At 35.6% G+C, this 21266-nt stretch overlaps 1 protein-coding gene and 1 pseudogene across 2 annotated transcripts in view; both read right to left on the bottom strand.

Moving 5' to 3' along the window:
* Positions 1-924: 924 nt before the first annotated feature.
* OLFM3 (olfactomedin 3) overlaps positions 925-21266 on the bottom strand; it is a 200448-nt gene continuing 180106 nt past the window's right edge. For both annotated transcript variants that reach the window (XM_032867235.1, XM_032867233.1), the window contains exons 5-6: positions 5651-5757; positions 925-4543 (exon numbers count right to left, since the gene is read on the bottom strand). In XM_032867235.1, the coding sequence (XP_032723126.1) occupies positions 3866-4543; positions 5651-5757 (785 nt within the window). In that variant the 3' untranslated portion in view covers positions 925-3865. The remainder of the gene's footprint in view (positions 4544-5650; positions 5758-21266) is intronic.
* Positions 11470-11902, bottom strand: LOC116873415 (annotated as a pseudogene).

The raw sequence follows: 21266 nt of genomic DNA on the forward strand, positions 1-21266 counted from the left end.
TCTAAGTCTAATGGAATAGTTCAACCAAAAGGCAAAAGCTGTATAAAATAATTTTAAGATGTGAATCTGATAAATCAGCTTGGTAAAGTCAGTTTGGGAGGTTTTCATTTGGATTGGTTAAAAGAGTAGAACAGTTTTCTATGAAAGAGATTGTCATCAGTTGGATTCATTATTTCATAGAAAAATAGCTAGAAGATTTTGAAGTTGGTGTTCCTTCCATCAACTAATGTTTTCATTGTATTTTTTCTAATATAAGTTAAATTCAAAACAATATATTTTACAAAGCCCCAGACCTTCTCTGAGGAGTCACTGATTATGAAAAATTATTACCTAAGAGATTTATTTATGCTAAGCTTAGTTAATTTTAGAACCAGAAACCATTCCATGATCTTGATTTCAGTATGGATATAGTCTACTGAACTGAGTGATATTTAGTTCCTCTGGGACTCTAGAAATCAGTGTCTCTACCTATAAGCAGTCAGAGATTAAGGCTTTGTGTCATCCTATAACAGCTAATTTTAATTTAATTATCCCTGCTTATAGTGCAAGGTAGACCACTTTATAGGAGTTCTTGTGGTCCATTTATCATGTGGTGGTAGAGAAGGTGAAGTAAAATTTGTCTGTAAATGCCCTTTCTTTTATAATGTTATAGGAACTCAAGGTGTTCGTAAAGGATATAATTGTACCTTCCTGGTCAAACCAGCAAGTTGCCATTTTTCAATTCTTTTTTCAAAAGTGTCTGATATATTTCTAGAAGGCTTAGCTTTTAGAAACTCTGCACTATCTATTTTTTCATATTCTCTCTAACTCGAAGGAATAGTTTTAATTTTGCTATCAGTTGCATTCAAACTTAGCATTTGGAGAAATGATTTGGTAATCTTGAGTGCTAAGGAGACAAGTAGGGTTTTCTTTTTTTCTTTTTTCTTTTTGGAAATATACTCTTTAAGGAGAATAAAGCTAAAGGACTATTATATGCAAAACTTACCTTAGTAGGAAAATAACTTACTTTTAGGAGAACAGAAGAACAGTTTTGTATAGTTATATTTAAAAAATAATTCTTCTGGGTGAAAAATTTATACTTGTAAGTTTGGTAGTGATTTGAAAGACCATTTTCTTATTAGGATTAAATTGTTTCTGAAGAAAAGATTTCATTAGAAGGAGTCATATGGATTATAAAGATGAAATGACTCTGAGTACAGTGATAAAAACCAGAGATTCTGAATTTATGGTAAATTTTATCTAATTACTTGTAATGTTATATTTAGGCATATCATTATATTCTCTTTTACCCTACATACTGGTAATGCACTGAAACACTATAATTTTATGAACTAATAGATATATGTGTAGATAGTAAGTATTGTGATTCAAGGGCCACAAATAAAAAGGTCACACAAACACAATCAGACCATGATCATGTTATTATTTGAATGACATAGAAGTTTGTTAACGATCTGGTTAATTCAGAAAATACCAGTTGCACAGTTCATTTAGGATTAAGCTTGGATTTCTTTACTGATAGGATTATGTAAATGATTTTAAAGTAGTAAGTTATTACCCTCATAAAATTTGTTTGAGAGTTAAAAAAAAAAAACAGTGATTAGAGTAAGTTCTTATTTCAGGCACAAAACTGATAATAATTTATTAAGAAGAATGCTTTTAAACTGTAAATGTTTAATGCAAATCACATTTTTAAATTCATGTTACCCCCACTTCTATGACAATAATAAAATCTGTGCGTGCCCTAGCAGCACATACACTAGAAATTGGATGTGGTGATGATACCTTACATAGAAAACAATAAAGTGCTTTACAAGCTGCACATCTCACAAAAAAGCTGTGATCATCCAGGTTTTGAATGTATGTGATACTATATTACATCATTTTTTTAAAAAACAAGTAATGAAGACCCAGATATCCATCAGAGGCCATCTACTTAAAAATTCATTCATTTTTTAAATTGGCTTTCTTTCTTCATACAAACTCTTGATATACAAAGTATTGGCTGATTATTTTTGTGGTGTGTGTACAATGACAAGTGAATCCCCTAAATTTTCTAACTCTCAAAAGCAGAGGAGAACTTATATAAACATTTTAAAAGAGAAGACAACATTGCAAAAGGACCCAGAGTGGTCACTAAGTCATGCTAACTTTTTGTAGACAAAAAGTAAAGAAACCGTTGTTAAACTTGAACAATCTCAAGATTGAGTTATTTAATTCTATGACTTTGACAGTGAGATACTTGAGAATTATGTTTTACTTGTGACATTTGAAATGAATTACTTAAGTGTTAGCATTTCTTTACACAATGCTCTATCTGAATTACTATATCCTTACTTTACAAAGGAAATTATTATTATGTATGTGTGAAACTAAACATTTACCACAATTTAAGTTATACATTATTTGTTATAGAATATACTTTTTAAATTGTAAAACCAACCCACACTCTAGTTTCTGTAAAACTGCCTTAGGTAAGTATTTTTAACATATGGAAAGGACATCCAAACTCAATGACATGTTTGATAAATATCGATTATATGTTTTTGAGATTATTAACATAAAATGTTATTAAAACTTTCTTTTTTGGTTACATTATTTCTGCACACATTATGAATCAGGGTAACAAGGGGTTGCCCTCCCATCTTGTTTTCTGAATTGGTTTTTTGCACATTTAAACCGCACAGACAGCTCCCAAGTCTACCCATCATTTTCTTTTGCACTCACATTGCCAGTAACTCTCCAGGGTTCATAATGTAAATCTAGATGACCTCACAGAAATTTTCTTTTTAAGAGTTTCTATATGTGCTTCATGTACTTTCAGAGTCCTGACACAAGTAATTACATTATTGCAAGTTGTGTGTAAAATTTAAGTTAAAACACTAATAGACTTATTTATGAAGAACAAAATTTGGTTGGTTGTATAATAAATGAGTAAAGTCAACTCAAATCCAAAATTTTCTGACTCAGTTGCATCTTTGCAAGCAACAATGTGGGTTGCTTTCAGTGAAGTGAATAGAATAACTCATCTGTAGTTAGTTTTAGCATTCAGTGTTAGTGATCCAATAAATTTGGGGTAAAAGAAATATTCTATGTAAGGGATTTAGTTTGATTTTTCTTCCTGATTATAAATTTAAATAAAGGGGTAAGCCGAGAAGATATTTTCTCCTGACCACACTTGAAAATTGGCCCATAAGAATTACTGAGATTAAACTTCAGTGTATTTTATAAAAAATATTACTTACTTTCACAGAAGTGAAGAGATACAATTGCACAATGGTGGTTACAATGGTAGAAATACATATTGCCAATAAAATGTTAGCAAGAGATTTAAAAATGACTGTACAGCACCGCATCAGAGAATTCTATAACAGCAAAATGAGTAATATATTTTCCCTATAAATAAAATCCTTAAATCTTTTTTAGAAATAAATGGGAGGAAAGTGCTTTTTTTTCCCCTAATTCCTACCAAAATATTTCCTGATGTAGAGCAAAAGACAGTAAAAAATGACAGAATTAAAAAAAAAAAGACATTCATGCATTTAAGCCATCATTAGTCTCTGACTCTAATATAAGGCAGATCATTAACCTTTTGCAAAACTATAACTTTAGACACTTAAGCTCTTTTTAGTGCTTTTCACGACAAGGACATGATAGGCCCCGTAAATTTAGGAGTTAAGATGTGTTTCCAACAGGTCAATTTAGACAGGCTCGGCTGATTTTTGACAAACCAACTTTAAAATAATAAAAAAAAAATGCTTTGGAGAAATGATGAGAAGTTACAATAAAGGGAAAACAGAAGGGGGTTCTATAGAGTTTATCACAAATGACACGGTTTCAATCAATGAAAACAAATTACATTTGCTTATGTGTCATCCTCAGTCTTAATGATGTGGAAAAGGGTGACATTGAATAGGACCTGGTGACCATTGTTCCAGGCATAAAGAGCTCTATCTCTTGCGTTGTAGTCAAGCATGGATATGTGAAAGTATTGGTTATGAAAGGGAATGTCCGTGTACTCATATGTGGAGGTTTTGGTGGAATATGAATAATACACCTTGGCTCCTGTTAAGTGGGAATTGGTGACATACAGTGTCCCACAAATCATGAAAGATTCCCCTGCACTTCTCTTGGGGTAACCAGTGCTCCAGCTCTTCATCACCTCCAAGGTGTCTTGGTTAAGTTGGCTGATGACTATATTGCCGGCATTTTGGTTCGTTGCATACACAGCCCACAGCCCGATTTCATCAGCCATTAGGTCGATGTCCGAGAAGCCACCCCATGTGTAGGGGTAAACGTTGTGAAATCCAGCATACTCAAGGCTTCGTTGGGCAAGCACTCGCCCCATATCAAAGCTGTATTTGATGATGATGTTACTCTGATACTTGTTAAAATAGAGTGAGCCATTGTAGACAACATGGTTGGTTCCTGCCCATTTGAAAGGGAGGTTGTATGTCCGTGATTCAGCCCCACTGATGAAGTCTGCCATTGATTTGTACTCACGAACAATTTTATTGTTGGTATAACTGTCCATGTACCAGACCTGAGGAAAAGGGGAAAAAAAAATAGAGGAGTGACTAAATTCTGTACTTGTCTGAGATTTCCAAAATAAAGACAGTGAGAGTCAGCACATTTTAATACCTCCATTCTCAGGATCTGGAAGCCACTTATTATTTTACTGCTGACCTCCTGCAATGTGATAGCACTGCAGGAGAAAATTGTGGCATTGTCTACGTGGAAAGCAAACAACTGAATTCACTGCCTTAAAGTTGATTTGCTTTCTGTTCTTTTTATTATTTATTTGTTTCTCTGACCATTCAGTGCATATCATCAAGTGAACGAAACGTGTATCAATGCAATTCACGTTACTTTGTTCATTTGAAGGATCAGTGAAATCAGTGATAACAGCAAAAAAATACTACCTTTAGCAACTATATTCTTTTGCTCTGAAAAATATATGGTCTAATTTTACTCATTTATTTCTCCTTTATGGATACCATAGAAACTTACAGTAACGCTTGTTAATTGGATCACTATAGGTACAGCTGTTTTTTAGTGTAACCATTTTATTAATTTAACTACTAATCTCATTTGCATGTAACCCTTGAGAATCTTAATGTGAACTGAATTTTGTGATAGACCATAAATAGCGCTATGGTAAGTTTCCAGTATATTGATTTACATAATGCAGACATTGTCAACTTAGGAAAATATACTCCAAAAGTTTCAGTACTATTTACTTTAAAATTACCTCTAGATTCCAGGGATATTTCAGCTTGTTAGTGAATCGGTTGCTCTTGAGTTTTTCACTTACTTAGTGTTATTTTTTTTTTCCTCACACTAAGGAGCAGGTTTTAGAAGGAGTGTGTAGAGACTTTTGTGTACTTGTAATTAGCTCTTTATTAGCATAAAACAAGACTAAAACGAATAAAAACTGAACTAGCTTTACTGTTGAATTAGAAGATGGAATATTTTACTAAAATAAGGTTGCTGTAGATATGTTCATATTATCAAACGGAGAATACTTGGCAAACAACGTTAACACTTTTCAAGTTGAAATTAATATTCCTAAAGAAAATAAATCATTCGATAGACATAAAGTGCAAATAAAGTATGATTCTAAGCAAAGGTGTTTGTGGAAGCAACATACTCTATTATTTTTTTCAGATGCTAAAGGGTCTGTCATCCAAGCGCCAAATCGGGTTCCAGATGTCTTGACTGTAATTGGGCCTGTGATTTTCATCAATTTGCCACATGCTGGAATCAAAGAAACATAAATATGTTGGGTGAACATGACCAATGATTGCAACACACATATTTATACCAAAGTCAAACTCCTACCATACTCAAGAGCAAAGAAAGGGATCCTGAAATAAAGCAAATCCGTGGGATTAATATCACATATTCTGAATGAATGACCATTCATATTGGGTGCTGTGCCTTTAACTATAACTTGAACCATGAGTAGCTGCTTTTTCAATGCTGTAAATCCAAAGAGTAGAGGAGTTCTGAAATGGGAAATGGTTTGTACAGTCTGGAAAGAAATAGTGAGGGAAGTCATTATCATTATACCGAGTTAGCAGCTGCTTCATTTAAGGAAAGAGGTCAGAAAAATTACACAAATTGACCACGGGCCTGTTTACCTGATCACCAGCTCTCCTACCTTTCCCTCTCCCTTATGGCTTAAGACTTTGGACAACGTATACAAGCCAGAAAGAACTCTATAAGCTGATTTTAAGTATTGGTGAATGAGCAGCTCCTGTGAAAGATATCTTTCTAGAAAGATATCTTTATATATATAAAAATTCAACTATGATCTACCTGAAAGAGGTAGAATTTTGAAGGGCAAAAGCCTTGTGCAGGTAGCAGGGCCCGGTACAGCAGCCTTGAAGGTGCAAACAAAAAAATTCCAAAAAACGTAAGCCCTCAAGACCTTGTAGATACATGTAACGAAAGATGTAGAATATCAGTCAATGCAGTACCTGTCGAAAAATTAGTGACTTTCTTGAAAAATTGTAATATTCTTATCACCATAGCTGTAGAATCTTAGGAAAACCTGACTTTATAAATGCCCAAACCTAAGCCAAACAGAAACCCAGGCATTTTCTAAGATTTTCAACAGCAAAAATTAAAAGTGACTTATACACTCTGTGAAAGGCAATATGAATGCCTATAAATGTTGACCTTTAGTCTATAAAAAGGTATACCTTCTTCATCCATTTATACCCCATTTTCTCCCTTGCTTTTCTTTTTTCCTTAATATTTTTTGGTTCTGTTTGTTCAACGTTTCTTCCATTTTCTGCCTATCCTTAGAACTTATAATTTTCCAATTAGTTCTTATTCCCATGTATTTGGAGGATAAAAAACAGATCCCCAAAGCAGATCAAGGACATTACTAACTGTAGTTTAAAGCTTTTCTTTGACTCCTTTTTCTCTGTGTGAGTTTCTCATAAGAATAATTTGTAACTTGTAAAATACTAAGCTGTTCAGTTAGGAAGATGATGGATGATAATGTTATATTTTCTACTATTATTTCTGTGATAACTACAAATTTAGCAATCTATAGCACTTCATGAAACCTGAATGGAATACATTTTTTTCTCCTTTTGTGAAAGAAATTGGATAAGATGGCTTTTTTATATACGTTATATAAATGAATTACTTTATAAGTTCCTCATACCTAATAAACTAAGCAAATAATTAAAGAGACTTTATGGCATTATCTGTATTGAATAATAAAACATTGGCCTAAACCTGTTTAGAATATATCAACTCAACTTGGTATAAACATATGAACAATACGTGGGTAAGTAGTATTAGTTTGAACTAGGCAAAAGCAAATACATTCTGAATGAATCTCATTGAGTATATTGTTTGCAATAAGTGAAAGTAATATGATCCTTAATGATGTCCTACATAAATATTTCTAAGTTCATAGATGATAAGTGCAAGAAAATTTCCAGAAAATTATAATAAATAGGAAGATATCTCATCCCCTGAAAAATACCACAGAACATGTTTTTCCCCCTTAGGCATGAATAATAAATTCTTTTGTTAAAATACAAATAACAAAATGAGGTAAAATATGAAATGTAACTCTGGCTTAATATGATGGACTAATAACATGTGTTTATCTTCTTTTTTCCTAAGATCTAATTAAAATGATAGTAAAGGAGTAAAAAACATGGGTGGAAAAGCCTAAAGCAAAGAGAATGGTATGAGAATCTTTAGTAGAGAAGAAAGTTTAAATAATTTCTAGAAGGCAGAAGGTGGTAGAGTGGTAATTAAAGATGTAGGATAAGATAAGATGCATCAGTGTGTCTAAGCAGGAAAGGCAGTTGCTGAGGAGGAAGCTGCCCTACTTTGAAGAAGAGAAGGGACTCAGAAACATAGTTACTGTAAGGGTATTGGGTGAGATATAGGGCATTGAAAGCATGCCTGAAAAGCAGTCAATCCTATCTTCATCTCTAGATCCAGGACCCCAGGAGGCAGCTTTAAAAAAAAAAATCTACAAATCTGTGTTAAATACTTGAAAAGGATTAGGGCAATTAATGTAGGCATCAGAGCCCAAGAACAAAGGCTCCAGCATTTCATTGGTGGTCTCCTGTCTTCCTCACTATGGAATAAAGCGGCAAACCCTACCTAAATACAGTTTCCAAGCAGATACATTGTTCAGATCTTTAAGAGTGAAGGAGTAGCCAAGGATTAGCATGTGCTTTCAAAAAGCTTACAATGAGAATGACTAAAGTAAAAGTGCAGAGAAAACAGATCCCATAAGAAGAGAGAGAATACAGAGCAGGAGAGAAATGAAGATACTAAGATCTGTAGAGAGTTTTATATATTATAGACCATTCACTGTAAAAGGAAAACGCAAAAGAGCTACAAGAAGTTAAAAATATGATTACATTTTAAAAAATAGGAGCTATCCCAAAAACTAAAACAAAAAAACATAAATATAGGGAAAATATAGATGCATGTAGGATCAACTTAGAAGCTCTTTCATCTGAAGAGTGAGTTTCTACGATGAAAGGAGGGGAAAAGAGTAAATTTTCAAAGAAATTCTATAAGGTATTTCCCAGTTACAAAGAAATTCTATAGGGTATTTCCCAGTTACAAAACCTAAATACAGGTATTGTGTGCCCTTCAAAAGTCTGTGTTACCCTGAGTGGTGAGAGTTGCCCCACCAAGCTCCTTTCCTGGAAACCATACTCAGAATCTCAGCACTGAGCTCCCATAGCTTTGAACTGTGACTATGAGCACCGGTGCTTTGTGTGGAGTTATTATTATTTTTTTTTAGAGTTTTATTTATTTATTTGACAGACAGAGATCACAAGTAGGCAGAGAGGCAGGCAGAGAGAGAGGAGGAAGCAGGCTCCCCGCTGAGCAGAGAGCCCAATGCGGGGCTGGATCCCAGGACCCTGGGACTATGACCTGAGCCGAAGGCAGAGGCTTTAACCCACTGAGCCACCCAGGCGCCCCTATGTGGAGTTATTTTGTGCATCCGTCTTCAAAATGTGTCCTAAGGTATCAGGAACGCCTGAAAGAGGTTATCTTTTGGGTCCAGAAATACTCAAGAAAATTTCCACACAAAGTAATGTTTCTGCTTTAATTTGTGCCGTTTCGGCTTCTGAAAGTTTTCGTTAAGAATGCTCTACTATTGGGGCGCCTGGGTGGCTCAGTGGGTTAGGCCTCTGCCTTCAGCTTAGGTCATGATCTCAGGGTCCTAGGATCGAGCCCTGTATAGGGCTCTCTGCTCAGCGGGAAGCCTGCTTCCTCCTCTCTCTCTTCCTGCCTCTCTGCCTACTTGTGATCTCTGTCAAATAAATAAATAAAATCTTAAAAAAAAAAAAAAAGAATGTTCTACTATCTTATCATGAGGGAAAACTGTGTTCAGACTAAAAGGGCATGACATAATGAATGAAAAAAGATTTAGTCTTAGAAAATTACGATGAAGTTTTAGAAGATGAATAATAAAACGGAACTTTTCAGAGAAAGAATGTGAGATGGTCACATGCAAACAGGTAAGAATTAGACTGTCATTGGCTTATCAATATTGGATTCTGGAAGACAATAATCAGTGATTTCATATTTAGGGAGAAAAATCAGAGGAAGCTGTACTAGGGATATTGTTTCTCATGTAAACTTTCCAAAGTTTACCTACAATTTACTTTTTCTTAAGAAGTTGCCTGAGCATATGTTGAGCAAAATAAACAGTAAACCAAGACAGGAGAAGACATGAAATCAGGAAAACAGTAACTTCTTATCCCAGAATGACAGCTGTACTATAGACCTTGAGAGCAGTTAGTCCAGAATGGATAGACATGGGCCAGAGGGAGGTCTCAGGAATAAGAGGAATTGATCTATGGAAATACTGTATGAGATCCTCTAAGAAACACTGGATATGGTGAAGTCAATTATTGAAGTACAAGCATTAAAGGAAAATTCATTTGAACTTAATTCTAGAAATTTTGCCTTTTGAATGGCACAGATGATAGGAAGTTGGACTCAGGAAAGGAATACAGCAGAGTCCTACAGCAGAGTCCCCGCTTAACTCCTCACATGAAAACCGTCATGTTTGACTTGTAGAATCAGCCCATAAACTAGTTGTAGAATATTTGACAGATATTTCATCTACTCTGTGATTACAGAAACAACAAAATGTTTTAAACCATGATAACATGGAAGACTAGGTAAAGTCCACACTATGAAAGAATTAAAAATTAAGAGAGGAGATGAAAGAAAGATGGAGGTGTAAGTCAGTTATGTATGTAAGTATGATGTCAACATACTTAAAAATAGGGTGTGAAGAGAGCTTTCCTATAGGTGATGAAAAAATAATAAAGACTTAAATCTGAGATGTAAAGTTACAACATTGGTAAGGGTTGAACTGTGAATAGTCATAAAACTGTATTATGAGGAGACAAAGAAGTGCCTTTGGCTAAGTGACTTAGGTCTGCATTTTGTTTTAGCAGAAAGTCAGTAAACAATGTCCAAAACTGATTACACCCCTGAAAAAAGTAGAAAAATAAGTATATTATTAGAGATACAGATTTAACCATCTGAAGCCCTAAAATTAAACTTAAATGTGGTTGCCTCAGGAAAGGAGACTTCCTTTTTATTCTAAGTCCTTTTTATTCCAAGTATATAATTTTCTAGTTTTGTGCACATAATATTTAAATTATAATTTTATTTTTTTAAAGGTTATTTATTTGTCAGAGAGAGAGAGTGAGAGAACAAGAGAATGTACAAGCAGGGGGAGTGCAGGCAGAGGGAGAAGCAGGCTCCCAACTGAGCAAGGAGCCTGATGTGGGACTTAGTCCCAGGACCCTGGGATCATGACCCAAGCCAAAGGCAGATGCTTAACCCACTGAACCACCCAGGTGTCCCTAAATTATTATTTTAAAAGCCAAAATAGTTATAAAAACTTAATTAAAAAAACAAAAATTGCATTTGTGTATTGCTTATGGAAAGGTTTTTAAATGCCATGCTTCCTTGAAGGTCTAGGAAGTAGGTGGAAATTAAAGATTGAAATAGTCTCCAGAAATGAAAGCTGTGAGTATTCTGAATTTTAATTTGGCTTCAGTCCTGTAAGGACTAGATTGAAATTATCTTCTTTAAACTTCCACCTCTGTCTTAGAGTTGTCATGACAATCTCTTTCCTTTTAATTGTTTCAACCTTAAAAAAATTAGAATCCTTACTATGAATTACGTTTACCAGTTATTTCATAGAGATGTTAAGAAAAGCTCATACGTGATTACATTTGTTGGTACACGTGTAGAAGCAATACTAAGAGATATTATGCATATGATTCAAGTAGAAATGCTGTACATTTTAAAATTTTCAAAATTGTGACTATGACCTAAGAAAAATATGCCCCACTTTGCATAGGAAGAAAAATTAGCCTAAAATTTCTTGAAAAATACCTTATCTTTATTTTTTAACAGTTTTATTTAAAGTTGTATATAACATTATTCTTGCATCTTCTCAATTATTTCTTCCTTATATTTGCCCTTTTTTCCTTGGTGCAATTTGGCTCTTTATTCAAGGAGTTTTTGTGGTTTTTATACAATTTTAATTTGGTGATAACCATTTTGCTAGGGTAGATGTCCACACAGGGAGCTGGGCCATTTCCCTTCTCCCACTGTACTCATTGAGTGTCGATGTCGACATCTTTTGTCCTGTAAACCTGGTCTACTTTGCAAATTTGCTGACTTTTGTAGTGTCCTCACCCAACCTGCACTTTATCATCTTTTCGTATGGGCATACATTGAACGTTGTTCTTCTGTCTGAGATTTTGGAAAGAAAGTAAGACATACTCTTCCTGTAGATTTGAGAAGGTGCGTGAAAGTGCCTTTTACAGTTCTTGCTCGAGTCAGAAGTCACAGAGGGACTGAATTTCATTTTGGCCACTGGCCAATTTCAGCAATGACCACAAAAGGAAAGAGTGAACTTATCTTTTAATGATGAATGAAATTTTGAAAAAAAGACACCTGGCATCTCAGAAGTCAGTTAAAACTAAATCTGATTTAGATCAATATAAGGTCTCAATATGAAACATAAACATAATGGAATGTTCATTTCCATAACACTTTATATCCAGAGGAAATGACCAAATGGAAACAAAGGAAGAAATTATAGTGACCTCAGGTTGTTTACTGGTACTGAAAGTGAATGGAGATTTTGTAGTCATGGAGTTGGACTTTAATGCTTTCGACGGCCAGACTCTACAATTCAAACTCAAAATGAGATTTTTAACCTTCTTTATAAGCCAAGCTAGCTCCTCTAATATAGATAGTATCCATTGCCCCAAGGCCGAAGCACAGTTTGGACACAGCAAGAACACGCAAAGCCCATATTTGCCTCCAATAAGTGCATATTTCAAGTGTTGATTCATTTTATGGGTGTGAGTGAGTGTCTGGACTCGGTTTATGTAACATAACGTTAATATGAATTGAGTTGGATGGATTGGTTAAAACCTGTACAAGAACTATATTTGGGACTAGGAATTGTGCCATGAATCTCATATAATCAACATTTCCAAAAACTGACAGCACATCAGTCGCTTGAGGTGTCTTGGCTTCTGTGGTGTTTGGATATAACCCAACATTGTATCCATATGGCAGAGGGATACTGCTGAGCCTAGATCACTTAGACTAGGAATTAAGACAGAATTTACAACAGGACTTAAAAGCTTGTGACATCTAAACTAAAAATGACTTTGTTTTCTCCTTGTAGCAATGGACATTTTCTCTGAAATACACTAGAGGGTAAAACCAATTCTTTTTTTTTTTTTTTTTTTTTTTTGACAGAGAAAGATCACAAGTAGGCAGAGAGGCAGGCAGAGAGAGAGGGGGAAGGAGGCTCCCTGCTGAGCAGAGAGCTTAATGATGGGCTCGATCCCAGGACCCTGAGATCATGACCTGAGCCGAAGGCAGAAGCTTAACCCACTGAGCCACCCAGGCGCGCCCCCCCACCTTTTTTTGTAAAACCAATTCTTAATATTTAAATGTAAAATAATTCATTTATTCACTTAACAACCATTTACTGAGTACGTATGTACCAATATTGTGCTAGGTGCTGGGAATACAAGGGGAACAGGGAGATAAAATAGGCCCATGTGTTGTACCTTCTCAAAGTACTATTGCTTATCCTTTCCATTTCTTCTTTTTTTCTTCTTTTTTATTTTTGAATCAACTGACAAAGAAAGTTAAGTGAAGAAGTGATTTCAGACCAAAACTATATTGGGAGAAGAAGGATGGAGCATTGAGTGCACAGAGTATCTCTTAATATTAAATAAAAATTATAGAAATTCAGCCCTGAGTACTAAAATATATAAGCACCTCTCCCATTAAAACAGCCTACTTAGCTAACCTGAAATTTAATCTCATTTTAAACCACATTTGCATTTATTCTGCAAAACATGCTTAAATTGTCAAACCTAGAAAGAAACAAGCAAATTCAACTCATTTCTCATGTTTAATTTTCTATAAAAAATGAATGTGAGGAGGCACCAAGGTGGCTCAGTCAGTTAAACATCTGCCTTCAGCTCAGGTCATATCCCTGGGGTCCTGGTATAAAGCTCTGCTTCAGGTTCCCTTCTCCACAGGGTGTCTGCTTCTCCTTCTCCCTCTGCCTTTGCCTCCCCTCTCCCCTGTTCCTGCTCTCTGAAATAAATAAATAAAATATTAAAAGAGAAAATTAACTTGAGTGTCGAGGAAGGACATATTTAGCAAATGTATTTCTTATTAGATCTCACTGATTTGGTCTTGTATATGTGTCTTGTTGGTAGTTGTCCTGAGTGTGGGAAGGAAACTTATTTCTATGATCTGGTAAATCAGTATAATTTTGCAAATTTTAACTCTGAGATTTCAGTGAAAATTTTTTTTTCTGTGAATGAATTTTTAATGTAACCCATTAAATGTAAACCATTTTAAAAATATGCATGTGGGGCACCTGGGTGGCTCAATTAGTTGAGCGTCCAACTCTTGATTTAAGCTCAGGTCACGATCTCAGGGTTGTCAGATGGAGCCCTGCATCAGGTTTTGCACTGGACATGGAGCCTGCTTGAGATTCTTTCTCACCCCCTGCCTCTCCCCCCAATAGCTCATACTCACTCAATCTCACTCTCTAAAAATATTTTAAAATGTTGCATGTGAAACTGTGTGAGCTCGGGTTCCAAATAAAAATATTTTATATGTAGTCTCTGACCAGAGAGATTCCTGTGAATATTTATGAACTTTGTGTTTTGCATTCTTTGATTCTTCTATGTGATTCCGCTATCATTTTCTTCCCTGTCTGTCACTTATTAGCTATCTCCCATCTGCCCAGTGACTCACAATGTGCAATGCCAGCTTTTGTCTTCCTGGCACCACCCTGGATTTGACCTTGACCCCATAACTTTCTACCCCGCAGTTGAAATTCTTTGAGTAAACCAAAATTTATAGCCTTAATAACTTGAAGTGAAAAAATTATAATGGCTCAAAGTATCAACAATTTTAAATAATAACATCTTAAATGAGTCATTTATTCATTGACTCATTTATTCATTTCATTATTCATTAATTCATCAAGCTAAGATTTAATGAGCATCAAGTATTGTTCTATGTACTAGAATTACTATGGGAAGCAAAACATGACACCTTTTTTTCTGGTGAAGATTCCATTTTGAAGAAAGGGGATAAAAGAAAGAAATAAGCAAACAAGGCAATATATCAGGTAGGAAAAATTTTAATGCAGATTATTTAAGTAGAATAATTTGATAGTGACCTGGGGGGGAGGCACTGCTTTAGATTGGGTGAGTAGGGAGGACCTCTCAGAAAGGGTAATATTTAATCTGAGAGCTAATTGCCAAGAAGTCAACCATGGAATCTAAGTTGAAGGGAAGGACATTCAGGCAGTGGATCAGTTAGATGGCAGCGTCTTAGATCTGGAGCAGGGGGAGGGGGTGGGGGGAGCAGCGAGGGGGTGGGGGTGGGGGGTGGGTTAGTGGTGGGGACAGAGTGGTCATTCCTGACTCTCTGGATATGGATCCTAATTCTATCACTTACTCTCTGGGGATCTTGAACAGTTTTTAAACCTCCCAGTGTCTCATAGGTAACAACAGTAGTAATACCTATTTCACAGGGTTATTGGGAAAATTAAGAAATACATATAACTTAATAAATGTTAGCTGTTATCACTGTTCTTGCAAGGTCCTATATCTGGATATGCCTGATGAGTTAACACACACATTTAAAAAAAAAAAAAAAACAAGCCAGTGTGTCTAGAGCACACTTGGAAAAGTAGATGAGGTTAGAGAGGTGGTCCAAAAGATGAAGTTATGTAAAGTCAGAGTATTTGGATTTCATTCTAGGTATGATAGAAAGCTATCCGAGAATTTTAAGAAGACAGGGGAGTGACAGAATGTGAGCGATACATTTTAAAAAGATCACTTGAGGTAGCATATGGAAATTAATTAGAGGGAATACAGTAAAGGCAGAAAAACCAGTTAAGAGATTATCACATTGAGCCAGGTGAGGGATGATGGAAGTGGTGATGGGGATGGAAAATAGTAGATGGTCTGGGTTATATTTTTTGGGATAAAGTTCATAGAACTGGCTTCAGAATAGATGTTAGAATGGAAAGTAAAAATAGGAAAGTAAAAAGAATGGAAAGTAAAAAGAGGAATTGAAGAAAACCGTTAAGTTAAAAAAAAAATAGCCAAAGATAATATCCAAATTTTGGCTTGTTCAGCTAAGAAGATTGTATTGCCATTTACTCAAAGGAAGTGATTGAGGAAGGAATGGATTTGGGAGAAAAGATCAAGAATTCAGTACAGATTATTTTAAGTTGTTCATGACTGGTTTGCATGCCAGTGGAGGTGTAAAGAAGATAGTATAAAAATCTAGGGAGCATAGACACCCTTTTGAGATGATTTTTAACAGTCTAGGGAAAGCCAGAGGCTAAAATTGCCTTAGAGGGAGGACATATAGAGACAAGAAAAAAGCATTTAGAACAGAACTGTGGGGCAAGGCGACCCAGCAGAAGAGCTCAAAAGAAGTGACAGAAAGCACCTAAAAATAGTGTGGTGTTAAGGAAACACACACACACACACACACACACACACACACACACACACACAGCCTTTTAATAGGATGAAGTACTGAATTGTGAGGAATGCCACTGAGATCTCTAATAAGCTCACAGAAATGATCATGTTAAGTTAGCAGCAAGAAGTCACTGGTGATCACAGAATCAAATGAAGACAGTGTTAGGAACGGAAGCTGGATCACCATTGGTTTTGAAGACTGTAAATTAAAGCAGCAGCTATTGGAGATTCTTTCAAAGGAGAAAAAGCAAGGAGATGAGGGTAGAGAAATAAAGGGTCGTGGGAAATTTCTACTATTGTGCGGATGTCATTAAGAAAAGCTTGTTTGCCTTTGGGAATAATCTAGTAGAGAGGGGAGATGGGAAAGAGAATAATTAAATAAATGAACCCCATGAGTAGATGGTAATCTATTTAGGAACTGAGTAACCATGCCTCTATCTATCTTTTTATACATTTTTTTTGGGGGGGGGTGGAGAGGTGTCTTTGTTTTTATTCCCACAAATTCTCAGGCCCTTTCCTAGGAAATGTTTCTGTGGTATATTTCATCCAGGTTAGAATGCTGAGGTGGGTGTTAGGAGATATGGTTCCTAATCTAAGCTACAGCATTAAATCATCATGTAAAATTGGATAATGCACTTACTCTCTGGGATGGAATTTTCTCATCTCAAAGATGGAAGTTCTGAAGCTTGTCATTTTCTTAGTCTAATTAAGGCGACACTGAGTGGATAGGGCACGCACAAACTTTCTTGTGTTGCTGGGAGGAAAGTGGTATTTGTTGTCGTCGTAAAACATGGGGTGATCACCGTCATCATCATCATCTGCTCTTATTCTTGGGAAGCCAAAAGCAGGGCTGTCCATGTTGCATTCTTCCCATCTGAAATTTATCTGCTAAGTATTTATTTGATTCCAAGCTAAAATGCATCTTGATAAGTGAAATTGGTAAAATTAAAGGTGCAAGAATTTGTAAGCAACTGGCTGCTTTTGAAATTATAATTTTACAGATATTAGTGTTAAGTGAACCACAGATATTTTCAGATTCTGATGGAATACAAAAGTCATAAAAATAAAATAAAATAAACAATAGAAGTCATTTCTATTGCTTGGCTCCCGAAAACTAGTTTTTGTTCAAATAAATCATTATCTTTCTTACTTCACTCTCACTTTTTGTGAGGACAAAGGCAGACAGAAAGGATAATTTCCCCAAATGCCTGGAAGACAAATGTTCTTGCAAAAGTGGATGGCAAAGAAGGAAGTTAAGATACTTGCTTCATTGATTTTCTCCTGCTATGCACCTCTGTCTACAGTGAGGCACAGGAGAATATTAGTATTTTATAATATATTGATTGTGTATATTCAGAAAATATACTGAATGGATAGTTTAAGAAAGTGACTGTTTTATTTCCTGATGACTTTTAGACAATAAACATTTTTTACAATCAGTTACAATTCATATTTATCAATCAGTAGCTCGGGAAAATATATCATTTGGATTCAGCAGATTTGTTGTTTGGATCAATGAAGCATAAAAACCATCTGTCTTTTGTTTATTTCTTCAATATATAATTGTATCTTGTAATATCCTGGACTAACAGCTTCTGGATTTAAATCCTAAGGCCATGCCCATATAAGTAAATTAAATGGAGTAGTAACTATCTTTATGACAGAATGTTATTTCTTTTTACTTAAGGCCATTGGAGAACTCATGTAGCAAGAAGTAGATATGATTTGATCTTTAAAGTCTATTTAAAACTACTGAAAATAAGTTTGTCTTTACCACACATAGTAAATTCTAGTAAAGTATATTAAACTCTATGTATATTAATTAAAATTTTATTTGTATCTTTAGTCTTGACATTTACATTACCAAGAGAAAGGTGATGGTAATGGTGGATACAATTGATTATTGGATAGGGCACTAGATTGAGTCTTGTAAATAAGGCCAAGAATAATATGTTTCTAAATACCTGTGTTTTTCCAAAATTAAGTTTTAAATTTATTAATTTGTTATATTTAGCATTTTATTATATATGGCATGTGTATAGTTCTGTATATTCAAAAATACAATGATTAGGTAGTTGAGAAAAGTGACCTTTTTATTTCTCTTGATTTGAAAATTTTAAAATTATCTTAACTTTTTTGAGATAGAGCTTATATTATGAGTATATGTTTAAGGAGAAGCCTATTTAACATCCAGATTGAATGGAGCAGAATTATATTATGAAATCTCAAATATTTTTGGCAATTCATGGGTTGCCTTTGAAAGCGCAATTTATATATATATACATATATATACATATATATATGTATTTTTAAAAAATATTTAATTTATTTATTTGATAGACAGAGATCACAAGTAGGAAGAAGAAACAGCTCCCTGGTGAGCAGAGAGCCCAATGCAGGGCTCGATTCCAGGACCCTGGGATCATGACCTGGGCCAAAGGCAGAGGGTTTAACCTACTGAGCCACCCAGGCACCCCTCTTCTTTTTTTTTTTTTTTTTAAGATTTTATTTGTTTATTTGACAGACAGAGATCACAAGTAGGCAGAGAGGCAGAGAGAGGAGGAAGCAGGCTCCCTACCGAGCAGAGAGCCCAATGTGGGACTTGATCCCAGAACTCTGGGATCATGACCTGAGCAGAAGGCAGAGGCTTTAGCCCACTGAGCCACCCAGGCGCTTCGTTCGGCACCCCTCTTCTTAAAAGTCTTAACATTTAGTTGTAATCTAGGAAAATGTAGGACATAAAAAGAAAGATAAATAATAAATCAATTTATGGTAAAATATACCAATTACCTAAAAATGTGCTAAAATAATGAGGGTTTGAGGAATCTGGAAGAATGAGTCATCACCAAGTACTTGGATACTGGAGCAATTGCATTCTGTATTACAGTCTAGAATTCTAGGGAAAGTAGGACTGTTTTTGCTAAATAACTCATCTGAGGTTCTTCTCAATTTAATTCGTGGGGTTATTCTTGTAAATTTCCCCTATTAAATTTCCAATTTAAATTTCACTCCACTCCACTGTTGGCACACAGTTTGATTTTTCTATTAATTTCTGCTTTCACTGACATTTTCAGTGTCTCTTGTTTTAAGTGCTAAGTAGAACCAAATATGTGTTTTGTAATGAAATGTTGCATTGCCATTGAAGAGAGGACAGATTGCAACAATAACAAAGGTTAAGGAAGGCTGTGCTTTTATTGTCTTTTTTTTCTCCAACAAGTTTCGACTTCATAAAAGATAAGACATTCCATATTTGACCGTCACGATCTCATGGTCATGAGATAGTGCCCTATGTTAGTCTCCGTGCTCAGTGCAGAGTTTGCTTAAGACTCTCTCTCCCTGGGTGCCTGGGTGGTTCAGTGGGTTAAGCCTCTGCCTTCAGCTCAGGTCATGATCTCAGGGTCCTGGGGTCATGATCTCAGGGTCCTGGGATCAAGCCCTGCATTGGGAATCTCTGCTCAGCAGGGAGCCTGCTTCCCCCTCTCTCTCTACCTGCCTCTTGCCTACTTGTGATCTCTCTCTGTCAAATAAATAAATAAAATTAAAAAAAAATATTTGCTTTCACTATTTGACACTAAGTTTTACCTACTACATTTCAGGTGTTTTATGATAGTCTTCAAGAATTCAACTGGAATAAGACATAGATGGTCCCTGACCTCTCAGAGAAGAGACTTCTTATCTTTAAGGGGGTGAAGATTTAAAAAATTTAAAAGAAGCAAATGGGAATTTTCTGAAAAGTGTGCCAAGTTTCATGGAGAGTGGGGTGGGTGACTCTGGGAGACAGTATCGGGGTAGCCAACCACACACAGGAGCAATCAGAGAAGGCTCTATAGGAAAGTTGATGTCTGGTGTGTAAAATGCAAAATCATTAGAATTTGGATAGGTAAGGTGGAAGAATGTTCCATTATGGGGTAGAAGGTCAGTGTCCAGCCGAGAAAGCATGCATGACTAAGGAACTGAAAGATTAGAATGGCTAAAGCTTATGGTGAGTACATGATGAGAACTTGTGAGAAAAGAGCTGGAGAATTAGGCAGATTCCATGTCATCAAGACAGACCACGAAAAGCTATTTGGATTTAATTTTAAAAGAAAATCATTTAAACATAGGTGTAATATGATTCGATTTGCATTTGGAAAAGACTATTTTAAACACCTCATGTAGTGGCGAGGGAATGACTTCAGGTAAAGGGCAGTGGGTAAGAGGCCCACTGCAGTCACCCAAATGAGAGATGATAAATGATGATCTGGGTTAGGGTGGTGGAAGTGAGGCAGCAGGAAAGAGGTGGTTTTAAGAGATTGGTTGGAGAGAGAAATGATGTGAGTGCACGTGAATGGGGTTTAGGGAAGGATAAAAAAGACTCTCTAGCTCCTTTCTTTCTATAGCAAAAGAGAAGGAAATCTGGGGATGAAATCTGCCTTTGAATTCAGAAGGAACTTGGGTTTACAGATGCTGCCTCCAACGTGTACCTTTGGTAAAGTAAACTCTCTGAGCAGAGATTGCCCATAATCGTGCCCAATCCAGAGTTGTTCCAGTGATTAGAAGAGATACATGTAAAACAGCTGGCATACTGCTTGTCAAACAGTAGGCCATCCGTATTGCTCTAATGATCTACTTTTGTGCTCATTTTTGCTACTAAAATGCAAACTTCTTAACAGTAGAGGGAGACAGTGTGCTACTCATCTTTGTATCACCCAATACCTACCAGAGTGCAGGCACATACTGGAGTCAATTAGTATTTGTTGAATGAGCAAATAAGACTATTACACATAGACAATTGGGTTTCCCTTTTAAAATCTCATTTGGCATAAACATGCTGGTAATCCAAATTTCGTACTTGTGACCAAAAGTTGTGACCTTCAAAAATTAAAAAAAAATTTTTTTTTAAGATTTTATTTGTATATTTGACGGAGAGAGGGAGAGAGAGAGAGAGCACGCAAGAGCACAAGTAGGGGGGACAGCAGAGGGAGAGGGAGAAGCAGGCTCCCCGCTGAGCAGGGAGCCCGATGTACTATATATAGATATATACAGGGCTCATTCCACCCCGGGACCCCGGGATTACCACTTGAGTCAAAGGCAGACGCTTAACTGACTGAGCCATTCAGGCGCAGATTTAGATTTTAGATTTTAAAATCTAAATTTAAGATTTAGATTTTAGATTTTAAAATCATGCAGATTTTAGAT

This window comes from Lontra canadensis, unplaced genomic scaffold (genome assembly GCF_010015895.1).
Source record: "Lontra canadensis isolate GAN:19392208 unplaced genomic scaffold, GSC_riverotter_1.0 scaffold33, whole genome shotgun sequence".
NCBI lineage: Eukaryota > Metazoa > Chordata > Mammalia > Carnivora > Mustelidae > Lontra > Lontra canadensis.